The 12,311-nt window shown below is 31.7% G+C and overlaps 1 protein-coding gene across 5 annotated transcripts in view; it reads right to left on the bottom strand.

Annotated features, from left to right (window-relative positions):
* Window positions 1–12,311, bottom strand: part of LOC106677254 (radial spoke head 14 homolog) — a 28,376-nt gene that overhangs the window by 6,338 nt on the left and 9,727 nt on the right. For all 5 annotated transcript variants that reach the window (XM_014415063.3, XM_014415066.3, XM_014415067.3 and 2 more), the window contains 3 exons: window positions 8,079–8,197; window positions 4,302–4,516; window positions 1,866–1,990 (listed from right to left, as the gene is read on the bottom strand). In XM_014415063.3, the coding sequence (XP_014270549.1) occupies window positions 1,866–1,990; window positions 4,302–4,516; window positions 8,079–8,197 (459 nt within the window). The remainder of the gene's footprint in view (window positions 1–1,865; window positions 1,991–4,301; window positions 4,517–8,078; window positions 8,198–12,311) is intronic.

Genomic DNA, 12,311 nt, shown 5'->3' with positions numbered 1-12,311 from the left:
TATTCTGATTGTCTAGCAACCACACGCCCTGAGATTAAGAGTCTCTCTCTCTCTCTTTTATATAATAAAATTAAGAGTCTTTCTTTTTATATAATAAAATTATATTATCCATTTAAGAGTAAAGTTCTTAAATTTGAACCCAAATTATCCTTTATATTTGAAAAAAGTTTAAAAACAATTCAGATTCTTTTTTATTTTATTTTTAATATTTATAAAATTATTACAATATATATAAAGATATTGAATAAGAATAAAATAGGATGTAGATGTTATGAGGCGAAGATAAAAGTAAATTGATACAATTTAAGACAAAATGAAAATGAGAAAATAAAAAGTAAAAATAAATAAATTCTTGGGTGTCCACAATAGTTCAGGAATGTAGTCAGAATAGGGCAGTAGGAAAGTAGAATATTCTAAAAAGTCAGTGTTTGATGAGGTTTAATATGTGTCTATAAGTGAGGGAGATATTATTTTGGCCTGTTTTGTGATTAACAGATTTTTCTTTGTGGTTTATATAGAGGCCCTCAGTTATTAGGCATTTTTGGTGGTAAGGGATGGCAGGTAGAATGGAGGTTCTAAGTCAAAAGGTATGACCTGAAGTCAACTAAGCTGACCTGAAGGCAAGTATGCTCAGAGAGTTGAGGCTTGCTGGCTATGGGAATTTATGGAAAAAATTATGTTGGGATATGCGGGCTTTCAGGTAGTTTTTGGTTTCGTCGATGTAAGCTGTGTTGCAATGTGGGGTGGAACACGGGATATGGTACACTATATTGGAGCGGTATGGATGGCTTATGGGTCTTTTAAGTTGCTAAAAATGTGGGGAAGTTTATTATAGGATTTTAGACCTAAACGTAAGTTGGGGATGGTAGACCATAGTGATTTTTGTATATTGTTAGAAAGGATAGGGATATAAGGGAGAGATCTGTACAATATAACTGTAGTGGTAGATTGAGGAGTATTGTGTGAGTCTAAAAGTTTCTGTGTGACCTTAATTGGGAAGTTATTGGTAAGTAATATTTTTGTTAAGCGTTGTTTGGTAGTTGGATGGAACTGGGGTTTCAATAAATAGAACGTTGGTTAACAATAAATAGTTTTTTGTTAATATTTTGAAACATTTATTGACTGCCACCCCGACTATCTTCCTCCAATATAGTTTTTAGTTTAAAAAGTAGTTCCTGGTATCTGGCCTTATCAAATTTCTTTGATAAATCCAGAAGTACCACCTACATGTGTAAATCTTTAGCTATACTGTTGCTCCGTTGTCTACCACTATTTATAACTGCCATTTTGTTGATTATAAAAGAATTAGACATTTATTATGATTATATAAAGAACGATATCCTTTCTCTTCACCTATCTTACATAAGCTTTAATGTTTACATCCATCCTCGTCTTATAATGTGGCCTTACAATTATTCAATGAGTGAATAACTTGAATGGAAATGCGAATTTAAGTACCTATGATAAGGGTCTTCATGATCTTCTATTAAATGTAAAAAGTTTTAACATGTTAAATGTATAAGCATTGTAAGGAGCCTAATTTGAAGTACATTATACACATATTTTAATACAGAGGAGTAACTAGAGGATTTTCAGGACTACTTGTTTTATTATGTTAATGAGATAAAATCTGCAACAGCTGTCAAATCATCTCTTCACCTCACTTGTTCCTAGTTTCCTCTCCTGGGTTTTTCCCCTATTACTTAATTATTATTTTAATGGATTGCCAACATGTTAAACTAAATATCATGAATACCCCTATCTAAGATAAAAGATGAGACTATCTAATTTACCATCAAATACGAGATGTCAGAAATGAGAGAATCTGACAGAGTAAAATTAAAAAAAAAAAAAAAAAATCATACCAAGAGGTCTTTCATTTCTGTTATAGAAGGATATGAAATAGGTTCAAGTAAGTTTAAGTCTTTTGTTTCGTTTATACATTTCATTATAGCTTTGACGTATCCATGCTCTGCTAATGTTTGAACGGCTGTGAAAAAATACAAATATTTAATATGTGATGGACATAGCTGCTTATATGTAATTATTAGTCCTCATTAATATTATTAATAAAAACATCCCGTTGCTTTCAATCAGTGGTCCACACTTACTAAATGACTACGAGATGATTTGTATGAACCAGAATAAATTGGCAGTTCAAATAAAAAATCTACATGTCTAAGTCACTAATGTCATTACAATTGGCTATTAATAATCAACTCTTTTTACGCAAGTTCTGGCTGCCACTTTGTTGTGGCCTACAGATTTTTTCCCGGAAAGTCACTCTTCATACTGTAACTTCTGCCTACAGGATCTTATATATACATGAACTACGCTTTTGTAAATTTCATTCATAAGATTTATAAATAGGAGAGGACTTAAATCCCCTGTTTCACTTTCTGACCCAAACCAAAGAAATTACTTTCGGCTTCTTAACCGTTCTGCTGCTTTAAGACCTTAAGTAAAAAAAAAAAATCAGAATTTGATCTTTAAAACATTTTAAAATGTGTAGATCGCATGGAAAGAACTGACGAATCACATCTTAGATTCAAAAGAATGGATTACCGATCTCGGATTATTGCTTCCTATCAACTAGCCATAAATCGCTTGAATCAGGAGACGGATACAATGCTAAAATAGAACTCTAACGAGTTCCTTTCTAACTTGATAAATTAACAAAAACTATTTAGACAATATAATAGTTCATATTGTACTCTCCATGAAACGTATCTTTGTTCAAAACGAAACGTGAAGGTAAGAGTTTACAAATTATTGAGATAAAAATAAAAAGTATTCTTGTGAATGTTTGGGTTGGGACCACACAATAAGGCCTGCTGATACTCCAGTAAAATAAGTAAAGTGGTCTACCAATTCTTCTTCTGGTTCTTTGTCATATTTACAACTAAATTACATTTTCTTAAAATATTTCAATATCCATTATTTGAAGCGTACTATGTGGATTTAAGTTCAAAGAGCCAACAAAATACTATTAATTTTAAAATATAAAGATTATTGTGAGGTCTGATCATACAGACAGCTCCATATTTGGAGCGTGTTTCAATTGGATAGAGACGGTTTCTTAAGTTAAATCTGTTGGAACGACATTGATAGAAGCAGAAAGATTATTTATAAGCGAAAAAAATAGTTTTTGATGATATTTATGGCTGTTTACTCGATAAAAAGAGTTAGAATCAGTTGATGTGCCGCCCGTCTTTATGAAATACTATTCACCTGTGTATATTTTGCCCTAATCAATATATTTGATTATTTTCCAACGATGAGGATTTTACTGTGAAGTAAAATATGGCATAAGTTATTTATTACTACTGATTTGTTTGACTGAGACCATTTTTTAAATTAAAAAAATACATTTTAATTGTCACCTGTCTGTTACGATTTTTTTTGGTGTTTTTCAAGAATATACAGACAGATTTTTACGAAACATTTTTTCTGTCGTTAAATAGAGCTCCAAGAAGGATTTTTTGTTCCGGAAAATGTTTTTTCAACATTTCTATCTGTAATTTTGAGACATGATAGACACACTAAAATTATATTTAATCCATCAAAAAATCAAATTAATTGTCCCATTATCAATCAGTAAATACTATGTACTTCTACCACACCCGGTCATTGGATAAACGTAGTGTATGTGAGGAAAATTTGCTACAATACACATATTCACGCCGTTTTTCTATTTCAGGCACTTTGTAAATATTGCTTAATTAAATTATCTTAAATCTCATCTTCGCGTTTAAAGCAAAGTGGGGCGGGTTCGGCTGGGACGGATTAACTTTTTTTTGTGTTATAATCTCCTCTTGTGAGATTGCGACATGTCGTACATCGACCAACTTACCCGCTATAATTGTAGGTTTGAAAAAATCAGATAAAACTAGCACGGAGAGCGGGAGCTGAGGGTTTTACGCCGTTTCCTAATTTCAGACATTTTTTAAATATTGCTTCATTAAACTATCTTAAGTCTCCCCTTCCCATTTGGAACTTTGGAAGCTCGATTTTGTTAAAACTTTGTAGGTTTAGAATCGAGTAATTTTACGTTTCGTGTAAAACTCGGCGAGTTAGAGTACTTACACTGCCAGCTTCTACGACCCAGCTGCTGTCAGAGGATCCAATAGGAAAACAGGCCCCCAACGTAGTTTATGAGGATGCTACTGGGTAAAAACCATTCTCAAAAGTATTTTTTTCTTTGATCCTCTTGGTTTCAATAAATTTAATAAATATTAGATTCATAAAATCCTATAACATAAATTGAATTGGGAATGGCAGATCTAGCTTGCGATACTTACCAAAATAATTGTGGACTAAAGCATTGACAGTTTGAGCAGCTTGACATCTGATGATAGAAGAATGGGGGTGCCTTATACAATCTCTGATGTTTGCAATTATATGAACATTTTCTATGATGTGCGCAATCCCCATAGGCTGCATACTGAGGTGCTTTATACATAGTAAACTTCTTTGCACAATAATTACGTTGTCAGATGACAATGTTTTAACAAATCTAAAAATAATTCGATTCACTTCTTTTTTTTATGCTTTAACATGCATTCAGCTTCTTTATGATTAAATTTATCTTCATCATAATATATTAATAACTAGGTAATGCACACGCAGTTTTGATTATAAAGTAATGAACTGATGGAACCAATTTGATCATTTTCGTGGGGCATAGCGCTGATTGATTAATTTATATCCATAAAATCCATTACCATCAAGCAAAATACATTGGCACCTTTTTTAAATTATAGTAAATTTTCTAAAATTTGAACCCTAACAGTTTTTATTCAATAGTTAACTAGATATAGTTTAGTAACAAATTTAATTATTTGTTTTCTTAAATAACGCTTAATTGACATTCATGAATATACTTTGGCAAATATTATGGAAACTATTACATCTACGAAGATAATTATTATAAAATATTTTATGATAAATTCAAGTTGCTTTAATTTGAGGATTAATCCACTGTATGGTCAATCAATTTCCGAGATATATATATATTTCTTTGTTTTCCATACACCAATGAATCAACATTTTAGAAATTTATTTTTAAAAATATTAGAAACTACCACTCATGAAAATAATAGTTACTTCAATGCAAATTAAATTTTCTTCAATGTGAGTATTAATAGATAACTGTACGTCAAATAGTTCCCGAGGTATTTTTATATAAAAAAGAAATTTTTGTTTACCAAATAACGTGAAATCAACATTTTGCGAATTTAAAAACGAAAATAATCATTGTAAACAACTTCATGGTGCATTTAACTAGTTTCAATTTGAGTGCTAGTAAACATCGGTACGGTTATTAGATCTTAAGATAAATTATCATTATTTGTCAACAAACATTTAGTTTTTGAAAAACATTACTTCAGAAACAGTTAAGCATATAAGGTGTTCATCAGCTTTCAAATTGAAGCTAGTTTATTGCATCATAAAGTAGTTTATAATAATTGCTTCCTTAGGAATAGTAGTTTCCACGATATTTACCAAAATATGTTCACAAAATGTATCTTTTTAACTATTCAACATAAATATCTCTATTATAGCCAACATTTTAGCAAAGGTACTAACTATACTGTAAAAAAGTGGTCATAATCTGTTTCGTCCAGTAGGTAATTTTTAAAGATATTGAACACAGAATGAAAGAAATTGGCAAAATTTTCCACATTCAACTGCTTAATGGGGAGAAATTAAGTTAATACAGTAGAAAATTAAAATTTTGAAATAAATCGAATTTTTGGTTGAGAATTTCATCAATTTGTCAAACAAAAAAAAATAAAAAATAAGTAAATAACTTTCAGAAGTAGAAATATTGACTTTTGATGCAAAACACCTCAAGTAAATAAAAAATATTCTAGCTCAGAAATTATTTAAATTGATGTAATCAAATCTTCAATTGAATTTCTAAGAGTACTTATACTGTTATTAAAGTCTTATTGTATTTTATTGCCAAGTACTGGCTTGATTAGTCTTACTTATTGGTATATAAAAATTACTATTTTCTCTACTCCAGAAACAATCAGCTACAAAATTAGGTCTACTGAAGGACTCAACATCGCCAGTCTCTGAGATTATATATGGGCTTTCGGACAGGACAAAGGCTACTCAGGCAACCGATTTGAAAATTATGTACTGAGTTTTGATTGTGATACTACTGTTTTCCCTTCATTCTATTTATTTCTTTATTAGCAATTTTTTTTTTATTTTCACTCTTTTTTTCAAATCTACTCCATTTTGCTCTATACTTTAAAAGATATTTGAATAAATAATAAAACTTCCTGAAAAACTTTAGACGACCAAAATGCTGATGTTTTTTGATGTACGATCGATCATTATTTTTTTACAGTTCATTTATTGAAAAATTTAGCCTAGACTCCACTAATTCGACGATGTCTTATTTTGCCATGAATTATACACTAATTATTAGTTCCCCTATATTACCGAATTTGCTGGTGACATTTTATAAATTTAAAAGCACTTTAATATTTTCTTTATCTTTTGGTATCTCCCTATCAGTTTATTCAAGCACTCATGAATATTAGATAAATAATGAACTTTTTGTTTACTCAACTTGGATTTCCTTTGAATTATGTCTTATTACTTTTCTCTAACAACCAATCGATTCACACTTACCCCACTATAAAATACCTTGGAGTCAACTTCGACCAACACCTCTCCTGGAATAATCACATTTCCCAGATCACCCGCAAATCCAGAACTATACTTAAACGATTTCTAAAATTCCGTGATTGCATTCAACAGAGTATCCGTCAGCTCCAAAGCTCTCTTTCTTCCTCCCACTTTGACTACGGTTCCTTGGTCTAAGGAGGGCTATTTCTAGGTCTAGAGTTGAGACTGAAGAGACTCATGAATTGCTTCGTAAGATTTATCTTCGGGTTTACCAGGCGCTCTGAAGTCTCCCGTTTGTGTACTGAGCTGAAGTGGTTCTATCCAACCTCCCAAAGGCAATACCTCCTTGGTGTTTTCCCATGCTAAGTTTTAAAATTAAAAACCGACCTACATTCTTGATTTCCTCACTCTATGATCATCTGTTCATTCATTAGACACCAGATCCCAATCAATCGATTTATATATAACCTTCCATAGATCCGCTTCCTTTAGAAAATCCTTAGTCATACTTGCAACCTTATTCTGGAATTCTCTTCCTTTCTCCATTCATCAATCCTGATGAAATTATATTTAATTTAATTAGTAAGCTTAGATGTCAAATAAGATTTCATAAAAGTTTACCTAATCATTTTAGACGAAAGAAAAATATGGGGGGATAAATTCTTTCAAAAATCAGAAAAATTATATGTATGACTATATACTAATTATGCCGATTAAATAATTTATTCATATATTATAAAATTATGGTATTATACAAGGGTGGAACCAGGATCAAAACTAGGGCGGGCGAGCTTCAGTCAATCAGGTTGTGATATTTTAGCTTGAAAAAGGCAAATGAAACCAACATTTTAAGAATATTGAATAATATTTTTTTTCCACTTCTAGGGGAGGGGCACCTGCACTCTCCTGCCCCCCTCCTTCCCCTCCCCCACTGGATACGCCTGTGGTATTATATTCATCTGTTGAGTCATTTCTAGAATTGTTAGCCAATCCAATTTCGTAACACTAAAAAAATATTTCCACTGTATTTTGTCACTATGAAAATATGTTCAATATAGATGGGTCAATTCATGTTAACCCTCCAGAGCATATACAAGTAACACAAATTAAGTGTAAAAAAAAAAATAAAAGATGTCTTTAGCCAGTTTAGCACAACCAGACAGCTTCATTTGAACTGTTGTTTATATGGAAAAAGGAATACTAATTTGCCTGTTGTACTCTTTAGATTCGAAGGCGTTCTGAGGTTTCTGTGATTTGTAACATTTACATTTACATTTCCTTTTATTATTTAAATATAATTTCAATTAAACTATTTTTGATAGGGATCATGAGCGATATCTTTTCAAACTATTTTCAACAGTATAGGTAAGAAGATACATAAATAAATAGAAAACAATTAATAAATTAATTAGTAAGCGGTAATTAGTTACCTTGGTACAATCCTGATTCTTGTTGCCTCCACTGCCAGCTCTGGATGATGCAGTAACTCATTTAGTGTGCATATAGCTTGGCAGGCCAATGTTTGGTTATTGTAACACATTTCTTTTTTCTGCCCATAATGATGAAGGTTTTATGTATAATGAATTAAAAATAACCTTAGGTTTGATGTAGTATAATCTAAAAGTATTTTAGCATAACATGTTCTTATTTATTATCTTTATATATGAGGCGATTTTAGCGTGAGTGGCCTACAGTAGTTGACGAAAACTGATAAAAGTGACACTAGACCCATTTTACACTAATCCCCAATTTTCCAACGGATTTGAGCCAAACGAATGAGCTGTTTTGAAATGTATGATTGCCGAGGAAAATGTTTACGCATCCCCACGCGTAAGCCAATGTAGTGGACGGAATCTTGTAAAATAAATATGGAACTTACTAGGTTATAATCCTAACTATCGTTGAAAAATTTATCAAAATTAGAATAACGGTTGGAATGATTATACCCAAACACAAATTTTAATTTCGATTCATACAGACTGATAGGTAATTACGAAACCAAGTTTTTTCTTGATGTCTAAAACGATGTTAAATGCGAGTGGAAATTTTCGATTCTTAGTAAATACACTTTTTTCATTTTTGTATACTTGTATGATTTTCCTGAAGCTGAATATTAATTACAAATATTTTTTTTTTGGGAGGAAAGGAATAAATATAAACAAACTCATAGTTATTTATTATTTAGTTTATAGCATTTTTCTATCAGTTTATAGCACCTATATTATTATTTAACCATTTTTGTGTAACCTAAGGAGCAAAAGCACTTTAAAATGAAAAAAAAATCTTTCTATAGTGGAGTCTATAAAAATAATCCCCTTTATTCTATTTCTTTGTTAAACATTTAATATATACTATACAAAAATTGGGGATGAGAGAGAAAGACAGTTTGTCTTTATCTCAAACAGTTGGGGATTGAAATTGAATACATTTATTTAAGAAAAATCCAAATGATCCCTTGATTTTTTATTTATACAATTTAAAAATTTATCATGATTGTTATCTAGAAAGAACTCTGATTAATTTAACATTAGATTTACAATCTATCACTTGATAATAGTTATTTTTTGAAAAAAATAAAATAATAATAATAAATCCACTCTTTCCATTGAGCGTTATTTATTTCTTTTTTCTGCTCCAAATAAAACTTAAAACTCTTTAAGATACCCACCCATCTTTCTTAAAACTTGATTTGGCAAGATGAAATGATTTTGATTTAGGTAAATGAAATCGGGTGATTTTATTTTATAAAAAAAATTAGGATTCCACCATTTTTTAATTAGATCCGATAAGTGAATGTCATATTTAATTAAAAAGTGATCAAATGGTACATATATTTTTTTTAATCTTTTTTTTATTGGCTTTTTTATGATCAATATAATAAAATTGCTCTTGACTAGTAAAAATTTTAATCCAAATTATACCATTTTGCTCAAAAAATGATGGTTATGTATTTCTTGATTGAAAACAAGTAATCAGTTAATGCTACTTGATTTAAAATATTACTTTATGACTTAATAATAACTTAATGTATACACTTTAGGTACTAGTCAGTATATATACCACAATAGTTAAATATTCACTTTAATTAGTTCATGACACTTAACTTTAAATATTACTTTAATCATTCAATTATGTATATATTTAACTTATTAGCCGATTAAAGTATTTTAAATATATATATATTTATAAGTTACAGTTAGCTATACAACTCATATCAGCTGATTGACTAGATCAGCTGACTCCAATGTATATATGTATGTATATATATATGTATGCAAGCTGGTCTCAATAAAAGCCATATGTATATAATTGTAATTGATTGAAAATAAATAAATAGGAGGTTAGAAAAAAATAAATAAAAGCTAAAAGCCAGAACACATCACACGAAGACACATGAAATTCTTTGACAGTCTCCCTGCTTCCTTCAATCCAGTATTCCAATCTATCACCCCATCTGCCCTTCCTGCGAAGTGGCAGGGCAGGAAAGGTTCCAAAAACCCTGTAAACATTACCATATAACTCCTTTCTTCTGATGCACCCTCTCCCCTTCCCCTCACACTTCTTTTCGACTTCTGACTGTTTTTCTTATTAATTTTATCATTATCATTTATATTTAATAATAACTGTTTTACTTCTCTCTTCTATGCATGACCAACATGAGGAAGCCCCTCACCTCCGGACATTTTCTAGTAGGACCATATAGAATGGACAATTCACAATAACCAGATGAGTATCCCACCGTAACCTTAAAGTACCACAGGTAAAAAAAGGTAATACTCAACTTGATATATGGAAACCATACGTAAAGCAACCACTAATTTATTGTTTTTATTCTGTTTTAGAGGGATCAGAAAAAAATAAAAATAAAGAAATAAAAGTCATACACCACCTCACTATAGCCCTTAAAATACCAACGGGTAAAAGAAGGAAGCACTCTCAACTGGCATCTTTTATACTTCATTATTATTTATTTTAATTGGAGGGAACGGAAAAAATAAAATAAATAAAAGTCACTTTATTATTCTAAGTGAGCACCTCGGCAAACATGCGCCATTGCTGCAAAGCCGCCTTCAGCGGACCCAGTAACAACTCTTAAAATGCCAACCGGCAATACAAGATGACTAAAATCCTGTATATATACTTATCATTTATAATTGTATGCATGTATATGTTGTAAATATTGATTTTTAGGATGTAAGAAAAAAAAGAAGTCACTTTAATGCCACAAGTCAATCCAAGGCAGTAGTATGTTAGTATACATTTGTAATTTCTATTATATCATGTGTATGTATGTATTGTATAAATCTAATAATAAAGGAAGTTACGAAAAAAAATAAGTCACTTATGCAATCATCATGAGGAGACCCCTCACCTCCAATTTTTTTATTCGATTCCACATGGAGAGGACACACAATAACACCAGATAAGTATCTCATTCTACACCTTTATCTACCAATGATATAAAAAGGTCGTCAAATCGAAATATGTAACCATACGCAATACAACCTATTAATTTAATGTGTTTTCTGTTTATATATTATTTATAGAAAATAAAAGTCAGTGTTTAAGTAGCAACCGAGTTGGTCATTTCTCTCTACCTTTTCTCTCTTTTTTCTAGTCTTTGCTTTACTAAACGTTTTACTGGTGCCGAAACCCGGGAACTTTAGATACCGGAGCAATATTTGTTTTCAAGGAGAATTTTTATCGTGTCAAAGAAGATCAGATTTGCAGAGCATTGAAAAATGCTTCTAAAGCGGGACAGATCAGAATATACCACTTCAGAAGCGCCATTTAGTGATAGAGACCAACAAGTGGACTCATTTACTTGGAGAGGGTAGTAACAAGTGGATCGCGGTAGTAGACGTCTTCAGTAAATTAGCAATGGCGTACCCAGTGACAGAAAAATCGGCGGAAGCAGTATTGAAAGCCCTGCGAACATGGTTCCAGTATTAGGGCGTTCCAGAGAGAATCTCATCTGGCAACTGACGAGAGCTTGACAATGCTGGAATTAGAGCAGAGATGAAAGTCTTGGAGGTAACGTAGCACTTTAATACTCAAGGTCACCCGAAAGGTAGAGCTGGGATAAAACGCCTCCATAGTACCCTTAGTGACCATCTACGAGTGTACCAACTGGAGAAGGGACTCGAGCCGGACGAGACGATGGAAAAGGCGATCATCGCAAACAACCACTTGATACACTCCGTCACAGAGTTTGCTCCATTCGAGGTTATTTTTGGATTATAAGGGTGTCGCAAGGACTATCGGGATACGGCGGCAGGACACTATTACCGTTAACAATATGATACGACGGAGGGTGTGGGCTACAATTAAGGCCGGATCGAGATGGAGAAGCAAAACGAGTGGCAAGGCAAAACCTTGGTGTCCGCGATTTGGCGGGCTAAATTAAAATTAGGACTGTTCATAAACTAGCGGGGGAGGGATTTACAGTCAGTTGTACAATTCATATCAGCTGATTCAAATGTATATATAGGCGAGCTGGTCTGAATAAAAGTTAGTCAACACGAGGAGGCCCCTCACCTCCGGAATTTAAAAATAGTACCATTCAGAATGGATATTTCATAAATAACAATAAACATTACAGGTCACCTTAAAATACCAAAGGTAGTAAAAGGTAATACACAACACGGTTTATTTTCTTTCTT

This window comes from Halyomorpha halys, unplaced genomic scaffold (genome assembly GCF_000696795.3).
Source record: "Halyomorpha halys isolate HHAL.00 unplaced genomic scaffold, Hhal_1.1 Scaffold91.1, whole genome shotgun sequence".
Lineage (NCBI taxonomy): Eukaryota > Metazoa > Arthropoda > Insecta > Hemiptera > Pentatomidae > Halyomorpha > Halyomorpha halys.
The sequence above is the reverse complement of the archived record's forward strand: the minus strand, read 5'-3'. Positions and strand labels throughout refer to the sequence as shown.